Genomic DNA, 17,422 nt, shown 5'->3' with positions numbered 1-17,422 from the left:
TTTTGCACCTTCAGCCAAGGAAGCGCTTGCTTGCATTGCAGGGGCCCTCTTGACTATTGAGGGGTGGGAAGGAGGACAAGAGAAGCAGGTCGTTCAGGGTAAGGCTGGCACAGGCTCTTTCGTGGGCAGAAAAGTTTGTCTGCCCTGCAACATCCGGTGATAAGCTCTTGAAAGTTAGCTGGAAGGATAAAGTACCCAAACTCTTTTCCAGCCAGCTGTAGTTGAGCCGAGGAGGCAAAAGGTGGCAAAACTAGTTGGCAGAGCAAGTTTTAGTTCATGTTTACATAATGGCATGGGGCTAAATCCAGGGTTATGCAACCAGACTAATGTCCCTGAGACAGGAGTTTCTTTCCTCAGTCTCCAATCCCCTCCGAAACATGGCTTAAAGGGGCGGCTGCTTGGTCCAGGCCACCCCCTCGCCCGTTTCCAGCCTGTCTCCCGTATTGCAGACTGGAACATAACCTTTCCAGCCGCTGAGGGCAGGAGGGCTTCCTCCCCACGGGGGGGGGGGGGGGGGGGGGGTCTCTATCCATTCCTCCCATCCTCATCGACAAAGTATTGCAGCCCCAATCATAATAAGGCACCCACACTGTTCTCTCCGTTCATGCCAATAATTTATTGAACCGGATGTCTGTACACAGCCAAAAAACCTAAGAAAGAAACTAACACACAATGTTTGGGGGGAGGGGTGATTTTGGGAGGGGGTCATCGTGAGGGCGTTTATCCACAGGCTGCTCCCTGGTTTTTCAGGGGACCCCTCAAACCTAGAGCAATTTGAAGGGGGTGGGAGAGACGGGGGTCTTGGGGCAATCGTTGCAACATGGCATTAAGAAAAGAAATTATAATCTATTTACAGGGAGAAATGGGAGGAAGCCATTTTGTGGGGAGGGGAGAAGGAAGGGGAAGAAAAAAAGGTATTTACAGGGGGAGGGGCCTGGAATCAGATCTTCTCGCCACCTTGTCCTTCTGCCCTCCCTTTGGGAGCCCCCTCCCACTGGGGAAGAAAGGGGCATCTCTGTAATACCAGCCCAAAGCTGGGCACAATGGGGAGGGAGGGGGGAGGAATGGCTGGCCCTCACCTCAGCACAGGAGGGGGGCTTGTTCCCAGTAAAAGACTGCAGGTCCAAGTGGGAGGGGAGGGGGCAGGAAGGGCCCTGGCTCCCCCCTTGAAGGGGACACATCTGTTCAAACTGGGAGCTTCTTTTTAAAAAGAGTGTGGGGGAGCCTAACCTGCTTAAAAATACAGCATCCGTGTTTCAGAGGCAAACAGGCCCAGCAGGTCTTTTGGGGGTGGGGGGGACCCAGTGCAGGAACTGTATAGCCTCAAAGGGCGACACGAAGCTGGAACTAAAACCATTTTATCATTTTGTTTTCTCCGCGGGGTGTTAAAAACAAGAGGAACTTTAAAAACAACCTGCCCCCCCCTTTTGGGGAAGGGTGGGGAGGAGAGGGAGTTGGGGAGGGGGGCAGAAGGGACAGCAGGGCTATGGTGTGCCCCCCCCCCCTTGATGAGGTACCAGCCTGGACTGATGACAAAAAAGGAGCCCTGAAGCCACAGGATGACCATTCGGCTGCTTATTTCTGCTGTCTCCCCACGCAGAGGGAACATCAAGCGATGTCAGGGAGAGGTGCCCTTCCCCCCCCCTCCGGTGCCCCTCCCCTCCGGTGCCCCTCCCCAGCCAACTGCCCCTTTGACCAACAGGAGGGGGGGTGCCGCATGGTCCCCGGCCATGACTCCCCCCCTCCTCCTCCTCTTTCCCCCCTCTGTTGTTCACAGTTCAGAGAAGTCCGTGTGAGTGGCCGGTGGGGGGCAGGGGTGGTGGAGGGGACCGGCCCCCCGGCCCAGAGGCAGCCCCTCAGGACGTGTTGGTGATGGGTCCTGTGCCACTGCCGTCCCCCGACGTCCCCTGGCTCCGGTCCGGTCCGAGTCTCCCCTCGCCTGCAGCAAAAGGGGAAAGTGAGCCTTCCCTTGGCCGCCTACCCTGTATAACACTATGACGTAACACTACAATTTTTGTTCCTGGGTTGTAAATGTCATTCCCTAATGGATTCTGTCATAAAAACACGGGAAGAGTTTATTAAACCGCAATACTTTGTTTTTGCGAGGGGGGGGGGAATCCTGTTACAGTACATTTTAAAATAGTTTTTCAATGAATATCCCAGCGAATCTCAACCAACTCAACCCAGTTTGTGGCAGCCACAATAGCGAAGTTTCTGGAGTAGAACAACTACTTTCAAAGTAAGGACAGCACAATTAAACAGGAGATAACACTTTCAAACCAGGAACAGATTTTTTCAAATTTTATTACATAGTGTAATGCAACTCTCGCTCACAAAACAAAGTCAAGGCACTCACTGTGTGCGGTTGTGGAACCAGACCCTGTTCCCACAGAAGTGGCCTGGGACCGGATGTGTGGCGGAATGAGGTTAGAATTCAGGCCTGGCTGGATGGACAGCTCTGCAGGGGGAACAGATAGGCAGAGATAGATCCTGTGCCTCCTCTGGTCCACAGGGACGTTTCAGACATTGTGAGAGAAGGGCACACGTGCAGCCTTCCTCCAGTGATCACTGGACTCTTGGCCCCAGCAGCCCCTGGATGGCACACAGCCACTCACGAGTCAACCAAATCCCCCCCCCCCCCCGGCCCACAAGGGATGCTGCTCCCTTAGTACGACCACAGTGGCCCCTTCTCCTTAACCCCGTGGGTCCCGATCCCACCCACTCACCCACAGGGCTGAAGTTGAAGAGTGGGGGCAGCTCGCGGCCGTTGGGTAGCCGGGCGTTGGGCTCTCGCAGCTCATCAAAGAAGCTGTTGGCGCAGGCCTCCAGTGGGGAGAGGCGGGTGGCCGGTGTGTACTCCAGCAGCCGGCTGCACAGCGAAATGGCCTCCAGCGGCGTGCGGGGTTTGAACACCTGTGGGGCGAGGGAGCGGCAGAGGTCAGGTCAGCTACTTTCCCCAGTACTGACCCACTGGCATGTCTCCCTCCTTCCCGGCGCATGCATGGTACCTTGATCCAGGGGTGTGCTTTGATCTGGGGGAACTTGAACTCTGTGTAGTTGGGGTTCATCTCTCGGATCTGTTCTCGCGTCGGCGTCCCCAGCACCTGCGGCAGGGAAGGAAAGGGAGGAAAATTGCCCCCGGCATCACTTACCCTCAGGGAGGCAACGGCGGGTTCTGCCAATGCACACACTTCTCGCTGGCACTCCTTCCTGTTAGGGCAGTCACTGCCACCTCATAATGCATGATCACACTCTTCGAAAAGTGCAACAGAAGTTTAGAGAGGGATGGCCCAGCAAACTGCAAACTTGCTCAGGAGCGTCTTAGCCATTCCCAAAAGCAAACCGAATGCCCAGCCTCTCCTGCCGTATGCTGCGTGGACTCAACGGCACATGAGGCCCCTTTGTCTCTACAACCTGCTTTATCCATGGGGCATGAAGGGAGGTGGGACAGGTCCAGCCCCGCTCCCCATCAACTAAAAGCAGACACAATGTAAAGAGTGGGCTCAATGCCACGCCAAATGATAGTGGGGTGTCTCCTTTGGCTCCAGGCTGATGAGGGGTGTGTGCGTGTATGTGTGAACAAGGCAACCTGCATCATTACCTTGATGATCTCCACTAGCTGGTCCACACCACTGTCACCAGGAAATATAGGCTGGCCCAGGAGCAGTTCTGCCAGGACACAGCCGGCCGACCAGATATCTAGCCAAGGGAGGGGCGGAAGAAGAAGAAAAAGAGGGTCCTCAGTTGAATCCCTTTTTTGGGGGGGGCACCTTAAGACCACAGGTGAACCTCCATAAGGAGAGGAGCAGCTCATTGCGGTTGAGTGCGAGTGTATGGATATGCCCTGCCTGCAAAGGGCAGAAGGGAGAGGGATTGCCGATATCTCACCGATGTTGGAGGTGTAATCGGTGGCTCCAAAGATGAGCTCAGGGGCCCGGTAGTAGCGGGAGCAGATGTAGGAGACGTTGGGCTCTCCCCGCACCAGCTGCTTTGCGCTGAGAAGGGGAAAGGCAGAAGAGGGCTCTCCATCACTCAGCCCAGAAGGACCAGGACTCAAAGCCATGCAAAACCCCTCAGCCTCCTTCCCCCGATCACTGACTGCCTCATTGCTGGGGAAGGCCAGGCTATGCAGGTCCGGCACAGAAGGACACCCGGAGCCTGAGCCAGGGCAGAAGCCCCGCTGCCCAGGGAGCAGGGGGGCGGCCAAGCAGGACTGCAACCCGGAGGGACAGATGGGAGCAAAAGGCCCTAACTCCCCACACCACAAAGCCATCAAAATTCACCACACACCCCCCCCAGTCCTGCTCCCCCTCACCTGCCGAAGTCACAAAGCTTCAGTACGGCCGTGTCGGGGTCCACCAGGAGGTTCTGGGGTTTGATGTCCCGATGACAGACACCTTGAGAATGGATGTAAGCGAGGCTGCGGAATAGCTGGTACATGTACACCTGAGGAATGCGAGAGGGAGACGGGCGTTCACACGGTGGCTCCCATCGACAGCCAGGCGTCATCAACAACCGGCTCATCTTTACAGTAGCAAATACCTCAGGGGGCTACATATTTTTAAATGCTCTTTTTAGTGCATTTGTACACTGTACAATGAAATTAAATGCTTTCCCTAGCACACATGACAAAACAACATACCCAACCCTCCACACTCCCACCCCACTGCACAGCCCCCAATGTGACATCAATGCGAAGCCATGGAGTTCAATATGGTTACAGCTCTAGGATAAAAGCTGTCTCAGCTGCTGTGAGCATTTATGCTAGAGTATAATGGAAAGTCCGACATTTTTCAGTCAAGGTAGGCACTAAATTAAATTATCAAATCCAAAGAGGCATTGCGGTTTGTTAAAATGAGTGAACATCGGAGGCCAGTGATTCCCAACCTTTCTCCCTCCTGGAAAGGCAGACACGAAAGGACCAGATAAACAATACAATACAATACATGTTTTTATTCGGGCTTGGTCCCATGTAAGCCACCCTGAGTCTCCTTTGGGGCGATAGAGGCGGAGTATAAAAATAAAGTAGTTATTTTATTGTATGACACAGCAAACAAGATAGAAATGCTGGATTTCATATCACAAGTCGAACACTTCCCAAGTGTCTAGGACTGTGTGATGTATTTTTGGATGAAGCGCGCAGATCCCAGTAGGGTGGCCTTTTGCAGTTGGCAGATCGTAATTTTGTCAATGTCTATTGTTTCCAAATGCCGGCTGAGATTTTTTGGCACAGCACCTATTATTATTATTATAAACCCCTCAAGCAGAAAGATACACAACCGACTACGAAGGGACACATACCTTCACGTAGATGACAGGGATGGTCTGCTTGGCTTTGGTGAAGTGCCGGGCCACGCGGTACACGGTCTCTGGCACAAAGTCCAGGACTAAATTGAGGTAAACCTCATCCTTCTGCAACAAAATTTGGGGAAGATGGGGATTAAGATGGGACCTACAGACCCACTCCCATCGGACCCAAACAGCGACGGCTGACAACACCAGGAACATGGAAGCGCCTGCATGGATAAGTGAGGAACCCAGCTTCCATTTCGAAATCAAGACAAAAACTGCCCCTTCAGGAAGGAAAACTGCAGGCTTCCTTTTCAACAGGAGAAATGTGTTGGCCATGGAAGACACAGTAGAAGTCCTGGCCGTGGAAAGCGGAGGAAGACGCTCTACTACGACCGCACCGCATGCAACTCCAGAGAGGACCGATAATGCCCTCAAAACAGGCTGCGGCAGAAACACCAACAAGGAGGCCAGCTATGAGAAACTCCTGCGCAAAACAGACCACCGCCCCGTGGATACCTGAAACTACAGATTTTTCAAACCCTATAATCTGACCTTACTTGGGCCAAAAGCATAACACAGGAGTGCACTGGGGAACCTAGAGAGACCTACAAACCCTTCTGGGGGGATGTATTTTGGAGCATGGATATGCGGAACCATGGGCATCAGATCCACGGATCCATCATCTGCAGAACAGAGTCGCCCCACTAGCTGCCCTCTTATTCTCGATAGTTTAAGCAGGCCGGTGGCAGATTCCCAAAACCCTGGCACAGTATTTTTGGGCAGACAGACTACACAGGATAAGGAAAATGGCAGTCCGAATGGGGTGCTTGTCAACAAAGGAGTGTGTGTCCACCAGAAGCTGTTCTCAAACATATTTTTATACAGTTTCAATACAGTTTGAAGGTTCCATCAGGAGCAAAGGACAATAAGAATGAAGGCCCGATTAGCCCAGAAATTCACCGGGCTGCCGTGGGAAGTTGCTATCTCTCACCTAATGGACTCAGAGGAGGCCGTTGAGGCCAGGGGAGGGCCCCACGCAAACGAGGGACGGCCACGAGGCTGTTTTACACAAACACTGCCCCCCCCCCCCCCGCTCACCTTTTCCCCACTGGAGTAGAAGAAATACCGCAAGCGCACAATGTTGCAGTGGTCCAGCTTCCGCATGATCTGCAGCTCCCGGTTCTGCAGAGGAGAGAGGTCCAGGTGAGGGAGGGGGCCCAGGGGGAGGGGAGGCGGGGGGGGGGGGCTGTGGGCCGGCTCCTGCCAGACTCACCTTAAAGCGCTTGTCCTGCAGCACCTTCTTGATGGCCACCAGCTCCCCCGAGTCGGCCAGGCGGGCCTGGTACACCACCCCGAAGGAGCCGTTGCCGATGACCTTGATGTCCGAGTAGGAGACCTCCTGCGGGCGGTCCGGCCCTTGGCCTGGCGTGGCGACCACCGTGGTCACCTTCCCACTGTCCCCTGCAAGGAAGGAGGGAGGGAGGGAGGGAGGGGGGGCGTCAGGGCCTGGCCTTGCTTGGGCTCTCTGTTCCCCACAGAGGTGGGCCTGGGTCCCCGGAAGAGGCCTCCCTCTGGGGACCCTGTGCCCCAAGGCTTCTTCGCTCTGGGCTTGTCACCCCCAAGGATGAGGTGGGCCTGCCCCCCTGCTGACCCCCAGGAGGACGGAGGAGCCCCCCTGCAGGGCGAGGGGGGGCACTGAGAGGCTCCAACTCACCTTTGCCCCCCACCCCACCTGGGCTGCCCTTGCCACGCCCCTCCCGCCCGTGGTTGCTAGGCGACCCGCCCCTCCTCCTCCCTTGCTTGGTGGGCCCCCCTCCCCCCTCGGGGCCCGTCCAGTGACCTCACCCTGACGTCACCGCGACAGACCCCGGCCCCCACCCCAGAAACAACAACAACAACAGGGACAGGAGGGCGGGCGGGCGGTCGGGCGGGGGTCGCGAGTCCCCCCTCCCCCTCCCCCTCGCACTCACTTCCGAGCTTGAGCCCCGGGAAGGCGCCCCCGGCCGGGCCGCCCCCTCCCCCGCTGCCCCCTCCCGGCCCGGGCCCGGCGGCCTTGCTCCCTGCGGGCGGGGGCAGCGGGGGGGCGCCCGGGGCGGCGGCGCTGGTGGAGGGGGCGGGGGCGCCGGCGGGGGCCGCGTGGGCGTTGGGCCCGCTGGCGGAGGAGGCGGCGGCGGCGGCGGCGGGGTCGGCGAAGGAGCTGGTCCTGGGCCGCGAGGAGGAGCCGCCCGCGCTGCCGCTGCTCATGGCGAGGCCGAGGCCGGCGGGGAGGGAGGAGAGAGGAAGGAAGGAAGGAGGGAAGGAAGGAGGAGAGAGGAGGGCGGCGGCGGGCGGGCAGGCGGGCGGGCACCGGGGGGCGGGGGGGCCGGCTCCTTTCGACGGAGAGGCCGCCGCCGCCGCGAAGCCCCACGGGAAATGGAGTCCCTCCGCCCGCCCGGCCCTCCGCCGGCAGCCGGACTCCGCTTCCCAGAAGGCGCCGCGCCGCCCGAGCCAGCGAGGGAGCGAGGCACCGCAAGGCACGACGGGAGGGCGAGTCCCCGAGGCCGCGCCGCCGACTACACTTCCCAGACTGCGCCGCGCGACCAAGGGAGGGGGAGGGGGCGCCGCGAGGGAGGGAGGGAGGGGGGGGAGCGGGGCGGGGCTGACCTTCGGAGGTCCGGGCGGGCCCTCCCCGGCGCTCCATGGCGGGGCCTCCGGGCCGGAAGGCGAGCGCGGGCTGCGGCCTGGGCGCCGCGGGGCACGACGGGAGGCCGCGGGCCTTGCTCTGCTCCCGGCATGCCCCGCGCGGAGGCGGCGACGGCGGCAGCAGCACAAGGAGGGGGAGGGGGAGGCGCGTCTCGTGACCCGGCGGAGGAAACTACGGCTCCCGTCGTGCGTCGCGGCAGGAAGCGTCGGGCGGAGGGCGGGCCCACGAGCAGCCCCCCTAAATAGGGCGAGGGAGGGAGGGAGGGAGGGGCTCCCGGCAGGCCGCGCGGCGGGCCCCGCCCTCCGACAGGGCTGCTGGGAGGAGTAGTGCCGCGGAAGGAACTACAACTCCCAGCAGCCCCCGCCCCAAAGACAGGAGGACTCGGGAGCGGAAGGAGGCCGGTCGGTGCCCGAGAGAGAGAGAGAGAGAGAGAGAGAGAGAGAGAGAGAGAGAGAGAGAGAGAGAGAGAGCGCGCCCGCTGAGGATCCTGGGAGCTGCGGAAGCCTTTCCAACAGGCCCCATCGCCTGTGAGGAATGCTGGGAGTTGTAGTCCGATCCACACCCGCCCCGCCCCGGATGTGGAGGCCTCTTCCTTCCCAGGGAGAGCCCCCTTCCGGTGGGCCTTTCAGTAATCGCTTTGCGTTGTTTAAACTTTGTATATTGTATTTTATGACTGTTTTAACATTTTAGTTCATTGTATATCAGTGTAAGGGCATCCATTGCCACTTGTAAGCCGCCCTGAGTCCCCTCGGGTGAGAAGGGCGGGGGATAAATAATGGAAATAAATAAATAATCCCCCAAGATCAAAGCCCCATTTAAATGAATTCATGATATTCCGCACTTGGTCCTTTTACGCTCCCAAAAGGCACCACTCACACCAGACCGCCCTCCCTTTTCATTCACTTCGTTACCAAACGGTGGTCCTTTTATGTTATCCTTTTATGTTTAATCATTTCTTATTCTTATATTGCATTACTTTGGTTTTGATATGTTTTATTTGGTTGAAGATGCTGTTTTTACATGTATTTTACTTTGTATTATTGGTTCTTTGGGCTTGGCCCCGTATTATCCACCCTGAGTCCTTGTGGGGAGATGGCGGCAGGATAGAAAAAAAATTATTATATTATTATTATTAAAGTTACAGTAGAGTCTCACTTATCCAACACTCGCTTATCCAACGTTCTGGATTATCCAACGCATTTTTGCAGTCAATGTTTTCTATACATCATGATATTTTGGTACTAAATTCATAAATACAATAATTACTACGTAACGTTACTGCGTATTGAACTACTTTTTCTGTCAAATTTGTTGTATAACATGATGTTTTGGTGCTTAGTAATAATAATAATAATAATAATAATAATAATACTTTATTTATATACCACCCTATCTCCCGGATGGGACTCAGGGCGGTTTCCAATCATAAAAACACAAACATTACATAACAAACATAATAACATATTATTAAGCAAAGTAAAAATACAATTATAGAAATAAATAACACTTACATGGCCTGATCAAGGGGACAGGAACCATAAACCCAATATATTAAAATGTATCATTTTAAGTTAGAGAAATCTTGTGCAATATATTCAGACCCAGAAATCGGCGGTAATTTGTAAAAATATAACCTAATTTGATGTTTAATAGGCTTCTCCTTAATCTCTCCTTATTATCCAACATATTCACTTATCCAGCGTTCTGCTGGCCTGTTTATGTTGGATAAGTGAGACTCTACTGTATTATACTGTATTGCCCACCTCCCCTTTCGGCTCGTGGCAGGACGTGGCACAGTCGCACTCCTCTATAAAATGGCATATTAAAACATCCCACTCCTTTTCATGTCAGGAGCGACTTGAGAAACTGCAAGTTGCTTCTGGTGTGAGATAATTGGCCGTCTGCAAGGACGTTGCCCAGATGCTTTGATGTTTCTACCATCCTTGTGGGAGGCTTCCTTCATGTTCCCGCATGGGGAACTGGAGCTGACAGAGGGAGCTCACCCACACTCCCGAGACTCATACTGCCGCCCTGTCAGTCCGCAGTCTTGCCAGCACAGGAGTTTAACCCATTGCGCTATTGGGGCTCCTGAAAAATATAGCTAAGAAAAGCTTATGTGAAGACATGAACATACGAAGACAACAGGGACGACTAACAGCATAAACTAGGCTGTGATGGGAAAGGGCGGTTTGACGGTGCGGGAGCCACACTCTCTCGGCCTCGGAGGAGGCGGGGGAGCCACGCAGGGCGTCAAGGCAGGCCGGTGGGTTCAGCCGCCTGAACAGGCCGCTATGGCTAACCAGGGAGGGGCCTTGCAAGTCCCGGGGAGGCATTCCAGGGAGAATGGCCCTGGCCTGGCGCAGGTGGGCCCCCCCAGACCCTCTCCTTCAGGTGGGAGGCTTTTCGGAGAGGAATGAACCACGTCTCAGGTTTGCGCACTCCATAGCTATAGTAGTTGCACAGGCCACCTCTTTGACTTGAAACACTGCACTTTATCCCTCTGCCCCAAAGCATCTTAGAATATCACATGGCATTTTAGTTCTAGTGGTCCCTCCAGGCCATCCTCTCCTCCATCCCAGTGGCCTTTTTTTCCCTCTTTCTTTGCAGATTCATGTTATTTGAGTGATTATATTCCTTCTGCTTATGTGATTGTTTTAGTCAATTGTTATGTTTTGTTTTTAATTCTTATAGCGTTTTATAGTGTTTTCAGTGTTTTATTGTACAATGTTTTATGCTGATTTTATATTGGAAACCGCCCTGAGTCCCTTTTGGGAGAGAGGGCGGTATACAAATAAACTTTTACTTGCTTACTTACTTACTTACTTGGCAGTGCTGGGAAAGGCCTTTGTCCCTGGCTCTGGTGCAAAAGAGATGGGGTGGAAGCCAAGCCCATGGGGTGACCTCTCCGTGAAGAAGCTGCGGAGGCAATGCTTCTGCCAAGGAAGACCCTGCGAAGGGTGCTGTTCAGAGGCCGGGTTTGCCCTCCCCAGCCCAGGGTTCAGGTCCTTGCTGGGAAGCCCCAGAGTGAGTCACTCTCTAGGGAGGCAACAAACCTCACCCCAAGGAGCCTTCCCAGGAGAGAGACCCAAGGAGCCTCCGGTGGCCTAAGGGATAAAAGCCTTGTGACTTGAAGCTTGGGTTACTGACCTGAAGGCTGCCAGGTTCGAATCCCACCCAAGAGAGCGCGGACGAGCTCCCTCCATCAGCTCCAGCTCCATGCAGGGACATGAGAGAAGCCTCCCACAAGGATGGTAAAAACATCAAAACATCTGGGTGTCTCCTGGGCAACGTCCTTGCAGACGGCCAATTCTCTCACTCCAGAAGCAACTCTGGTTGCTCCTGACACGGAAAAAAAAGGAGAGAGCCCCGAGGCAAGTGCTGGCCGGAAGCTGGCCTGGCCCCGGGCGGCCACAAGGGGGCATGCGGGGCCTGCCTGCCTTCCTTCCTTCTTCCCGCCAGGAAGCCCACTCCCCAAAAGAGACAGAGGCTGGAAGGCCCGGCTCCCCACCAATCCCTGCCCTCCAGAGGTTTTGGCACTGCAACTCCCATTGCAGCAGCTCACATTTGGTTGTGCCAGAGCGGGGATCACAGGCCTGGCAGTCCACAGGAGGGACGGCAGAGCACGGCTGTCAGGCCCAGAATGCAATCGGGACCTCAGGGTGTTTAAACACCTCTTTATATCATTTAAGGCCTACTTAACAGGACAAAAACCAATCCTGCAGGATGCCAAGGACTCAGGAGCCCCTGGTGATGCCATTGGCTTCCGAGTCCCATCCTCATCCCGAGGGCAAGGCCGGGGTCAGGGGCGAGGAGGAGGCCGCCCTCCCCTCCCGCTCTGGCTTGTCCTTCTCTGGGAGCCTTTGCAGGCGGAGGCTCTCCAGGCCTTTGGGGTTGCAACTCCCGCAGCTGCCGATCTCCAAGGAAGGGAAGGAGAAGGGAGAAGGGCAGGGGGAGGGCGCCAGGTGGAGGGTGCGGCCGGCTGGAGAGGAATCCGCCAGAGGCCGGAGGGAGGGAGGCGCGCAGGGGCCTGCACTTGCCCAGGCAGGTTTCCCCTCCGAAGACACACACCTCCCTCCAAAAGGCCTTTGTTTACACTGCGTGCATGGCTTTTGGTAGGTTGGAACAGATTTTCTCCTAGGGAGAGCAGCGAACTGAATCTGTCTGGGGATGCATCAATACCAGATATGAAGGATAAGTGACAGAGGAGGGGAGGTTTCCTTCCATCTCATTGTGTAATGCCTGCAATAATCTGGAGCAGATGTCCCTTCAAGAAGGGTTTGGAGGTGCTAGAGGCCTCCTTGATCACTAATAGTTCAAGGAAGTTGATGAGATGGGAGGCTTCCGCCGTGGACCATAAAACTCAAATCATAAGGTTCCCTGAACAAGCTCCCCAACATGAAGAAGGAGAGGGGAGGTTCACGGTCAGTGTCCTTGAGGGGATCGGTGTGCAGCATAGATTCTGGCACACATGCTTAACCACTTTGTTCACCCAAGGAATTGACTGGCGAACGGGAGGTGGTATGGAGAAAAGAGCATGCGGGTTGTCGCAAGGAGGGCCAAGTGCTCCCCAGAATTATGCCTGTAGAGGTCAAAGCTTCAATGTAGCAAGAGGGGATACTGTGGTCGTGGAGGCCCTGTGACCCAGAAGTGGTTGGACAATTCTAGCCATATCCATAGCTTCCGCAGCATCTGAACAGCTGATGATCTCAGGGCAAGGAGTCCATCTAAGGTGCTAAGGTGATCAATGTCATTTCCTAATTGGTTCTATCATTAAAAAACATGGGGAAAGTTTATTCAACTGCCAAAATGGTGTCTTTGCAGGAGGGACATCATCCTGCAGCAGCACATTTTGCTCATTGAGTCTCAACCCATAGGTCAGCAACCTCTTGGTGCCCCCGGTGGTGCAGTGGGTTAAACCCTTGTGTGGCAAGACTGATGTCTGGAAGGTTGGGTTGCTGACCTGAAGGTTGCTGGTTCGAATCCAACCCAGGAAGAGCACTGATGAGCTTCCTCTCTCCAGCTCCATGCGAGAACATGAGACACCCCCCACAGCGTGGTAAAACATCAAACATCTGGGCAATGTCCCCTGGGCAGCGTCTTTGCAGACAGCCAATTCTCTCACACCAGAAGTGACTTGCAGTTTTTCAAGTCGTTCCTGAAATGAAAAAAAAAAGCCATTCAACTAAGTTTGTGCCATAAAAATGACGTTTCTGGAGAATAACGTCTCCTTTCAAAGTAAGGACCACACAACGAAACAGGAAATAACACTTTCAAACCAGGAACAGAACATTTTTCAAATGTTGTTACATAGTGTGATGTAACAGTAACAAAAAACATGGGCTAAAAATAACGATAACAACAAGAGAGAGAAGAGACTGTCCTCCTGATCTGCTCTGAGATTTCTCCCTCCGGAACCCACGGCAAGGTCCCTTCCTGGACTGGCCGCGTTGCTCTCCAAGCCTGGGCCCATGCCAGCCAGTTACACGCATATTGAAAGGAATTCTCTCTCCAAGGCACACAGAAGCTTGTGCATACGCGTACGCTTTATTGTTTGGAGTACACGGATTGTGCTCTACTAAAGGTTTTCCCCTGTCATTAAGTCTCATCAGGTCTGATTCCAGGGGTTGGTGCTCATCTCCATTTCTAAGCTATGGCGTTGTCCATAGACACCTTCTCACCGGAGCGGTACTATCTATCTACTCACATTTGCATGTTTTCGAACTACTAGTTTGGCAGAAGCTGGGGCTAACAGTGGGAGCTCACCTTGCTCCCCAGATTCCAACCACAGACCTTTCGGTAAGCAAGTTCCGCAGCTCAGTGGTTTAACCTGCTGCACCACTGGGCTTAACCTAGTAAAAAAAAGTAAAGGTTTCCCCTGACGTTAAGTCCATCCATGTCTGACTCTGGGGGTTGGTGCTCATCTCCATTTCTAAGCCCAAGAGCCGGCGTTGTCCGTAGACACCTCCAAGGTCGTGTGGCGCCGTTACCTTCCCGCTGGAGCGGTACCTATTGATCTACTCACACTTGCATGTTTTCGAACTGCTAGGTTGGCAGGAGCTGGAGCTAACAGCGGGCACACAAGCTTAACCTACAATGTCGTAAATCACAGAAATCCTCTGATGTCTCTCCTTTCCCACACGTCAGAGCTACTGATCTATCCCACCCTGCCACCAATCTGTATAGGGCTCGTACCCATCATGTGTAAATCGCCCAGAATGCCCGGTTCCCCCCAGCCCTTTCCCACACATCAAAGCCATTGGTCCTTATGGCCAGCTGACGTCACCTTCCTGTTTCCTGCCCGTTCCTCCACTGCACGGGGGACAATTAAATAGCAAATGGTTGTGACACCTATGGTGGGGGAGCCATGCTTTCTTTTGCATTGGATGGAGCCCTCCCCTCCTTTCCCCTCCCGCTGCTTGGAATAGGGTCGGACCAGCCTCGGGCCGGCCAAGAGGCCCCCTCCCCTGCTTCCAGGGTCTCCCCTGGTTCCAAGGGCTTCTCCCGGCTTTGTTTGGCCGTTTCCTGGAACCGCTTTGGCGCCGTGGCTTCAGGGCTCCTCTTTCTCTGGCAAACCAGAAAGGCAGGAAGGGCGGCTCCTCTCTGCCCCCCCCCCCCACACTGCCCCTGCCTCCAGGTCTTGGGGGGGGGGGGGTCCCATGGAATACTCTCAAGGGCAGGATGCACCCCCTCCCCAAATGGCACCCAGGGCATCTGCACTGTTGGTTTTCCTTCTTCTTTAGTCGTTTTTGACTCTTCGTGACCTCGTGGACCAGCCCAGGCCAGAGCAGCCGTGGTCTCCCCCAGCTCCTTTGAGGTCAAGCCAGTCCCTTCAAGGATCTCGTTCATCCATCTCACCCTTGGTCGGCCCCTCTTTGTTTTTCCTTCCATTTTCTCCAGCATCGTGATCTTCTCCAAGCTTTCCCGTCTCCTCATGATGTGTCCAAAATACTTCATCTTTGCCTCTCATCTCCTTCCCTCCAGTGAGCAGCCATTGGGCATTATTTCCTGGAGGATGGACTGGGTGGATCTTCTTGCCAAGGTCCAAGGCACTCTCGGGATTCTCCTCCAGCACCAGAGTTCAAAAGCCTCTCTCTTCCTTCCTTATGGTCCAGCTCTCGCAGCCATAGGTTACTGTGGGGAATACCATTGCATTGGTTTTCCAGCATCTGCATAGTCACTGGGGAGGGGAGGGGAAGGTTGGCAGGTCAGGAGGGCATGGGCTCCCTATGAAACCATTGAATGGGGGGAGGCCATTGGCCCATGTACCCCCCTCCCTGTGACCCCCCCCCCCAGACCCCCCAAAGTGCTGGAAAACAATCCTCCAAAGCCGGGCCAGGCCTATGGAAAGCTCAGGCCGCAAAGAAGCTTAAGCCAAGAGGAGGGCCCGGAGCAAAGGTGGGCCTGGGCAGTCTAAACCTTTGGTCACGCTGCAGTTGCAGCTGCAGAACCAGCCCCCTCCCTCCCCTGAGTGTGTGTGTGAGTGGGCCCCACGGGGAGAGGAAGGAGAGGAGGAAGATGAAGAGGAGGAAGAATGAGAAGAGAAGGAAGAAATGAAGAAGAGGAGGAGGAGGAGGAAGATGATGAAGAAGAAGAAATGGAGAAGAGGAGGAGGAGGGAGACAAGGAAGAGGGGGGGGGAGGAAGAAGGCCAAGAGAAGGAGGAGGAGGAGGAGGAAGAAGAAGAAAAGGAAGAGGAGGAGGAGGAATGAGAAGAGAAAGAAGAAATGAAGGAGGAGGAGGAGAAGGAAGGAGACAAGGAAGAAGAGGAGGAAGAAGACCAAGAGGAGGAAGATGATGAAGAAGAAAAGGAACAGGAGGTGGAAGAATGAGAGAAGGAAGAAGAAATGGAGAAGAGGAGGAGGAGGAAGGAAACGAGGAAGAAGAGGAGGAGGAAGGGGAAGCCGTGCCCCCCAAAGGTTCCAGGCCGTGCCCCCCAAAGGCAGCCACGGAGCCTCTCTTGCAGGGTGGCCTTCCCGGCAGCCCTTCCTTGACCGGCACCAAAAGGGGCTTCAATGGGAAATTCCCTGCCAGGGGGGCATTGCGCTGGGGCAAGCGGGGTCGTTCTCCCCAGCCCCCCTCCAGCTGGGTTGTATTGAGAGGTGGGGCTCCGTAAGGGGCTTGGTGGGGGGGGGGAGTGTGGGAGCTGCACTCCCCGGTGGCGCCAGGCTTTGCCCACCTACTCCCCCTTCTCCCCCCCCCCCCAAGGCTCCTCAAAGGGGCAGCGCCCAGTTCTGCAGACGGCTGGCTGGCTCTGGCAGGGAAGAGGGTTGCCTGGGGCAGAGGCGAGGAGAGGCGCCGCTCCCTCCCTCCCTCCCTGCCTGCCTGCCTGGCTGCTGCTCCCCCTTCAAAGGGAGGGAGGGAGGGGGGGGGAGGGCAGGCACCCAAGGCAAGCAGGAGCAGGCCTCCCCCCTCCCCCCCCCCCCCAGGGAGCCTCAGCAGGGTTCCCAAATGCCAGACCCACAACCCCTTCGCCCCTCCCGCCCAAGTGGTGCGTGACACTACCGAACACTGGGTTGTGAATGCCATTTCCTAATTGGTTCCATCAGGAAAACATGGGCAGACTAAACGGCCCAAACTCTTGTTTTTGCGGGAGGGGCGTCCTGCTGTGACACATTTTGCTCTCGTTTTCCAAAGAATGTATTATCCTCGAGTCTCGACCCATTCAGCACAAAAATGCCACAAAAATGAAGTCTCTGGAGGATAACAAGTACTTTCAAAGTCAGGGCCGCACAACGAAACAGGAAACAACGCTTTCAGGCCAGGAACAGAATTCCCAAGTTGTGTTGCCTCGTGTTACTGCCCGACATCCGTCTATCAATCCTGCCAAAAGCACCCGGGAAGGGTGCTCTCGGCCTTTTATTTAGGGGCTTCCCTTGGGCTCCCAAATAAACCAGCCTCCCTTCCTGCCACCCAGGGCCAAAGCTGCCCTGAAGGCGGGAGTCGGGCCCTCCTTCTCCGGCCAGGCCAGGCCTCCTCTCGGCCGCTGGACATCAGCCTGGAAAGTTCTGACCGGAAAGGCCTGTTCTTGACCAGCCTCCCCCCCCTCCAAACACGCCTTGTAAACAAGGGCCAAAGGGCCATTCTCTGCTGGGTAAACATTTCAATGGCCGGCCCTTTGGACTGCGGTCAGCAGACTGGATGCCTGCCATGGCTGCACCCTATAAACCAGGCAGGGCCAAACTTCGGCCCTCCAGGTGTTTTGGACTTCAGCCCCCACAATTCCTAACAGACGACCAGCCAAAGTTGGGCCACGCCTGCTACAAAGGCTCAGGATTTGTGGTCCGAAGCCCTAGAGCCCCGTGGCAAGCACCCCAACCCAGGACGTGCCTTCCAAAGGGGCCACTGCCGCTCAATTGGGAACAAAGCGACCCGTCTGGATGGCCTCACGTGGCCCGCGATGCACCATCCATTTGCAGAGAACAAACCCAAAGCAGGGATCACGAAGCTG

General features: G+C 55.5%; 1 protein-coding gene across 1 annotated transcript; it reads right to left on the bottom strand.

The window, feature by feature from the left end:
* Positions 1-1,743: 1,743 nt before the first annotated feature.
* Positions 1,744-8,196, bottom strand: gsk3a (glycogen synthase kinase 3 alpha; the record flags this gene model as incomplete). The annotated part of the gene is given in 11 exon segments (NM_001281714.1): positions 1,744-1,939; positions 2,357-2,458; positions 2,727-2,913; positions 3,009-3,104; positions 3,602-3,699; positions 3,889-3,995; positions 4,316-4,446; positions 5,302-5,412; positions 6,391-6,474; positions 6,566-6,753; positions 7,936-8,196. Coding segments are annotated over 11 exon segments (1,224 nt in total). The 5' UTR covers positions 7,973-8,196.
* Positions 8,197-17,422: the final 9,226 nt, after the last annotated feature.

This window comes from Anolis carolinensis, unplaced genomic scaffold, assembly GCF_035594765.1.
Source record: "Anolis carolinensis isolate JA03-04 unplaced genomic scaffold, rAnoCar3.1.pri scaffold_10, whole genome shotgun sequence".
In the NCBI taxonomy this organism is placed as follows: domain Eukaryota; kingdom Metazoa; phylum Chordata; class Lepidosauria; order Squamata; family Dactyloidae; genus Anolis; species Anolis carolinensis.
Note: the sequence above shows the minus strand (reverse complement) of the source record. Positions and strands in the feature narration are given on the sequence as shown.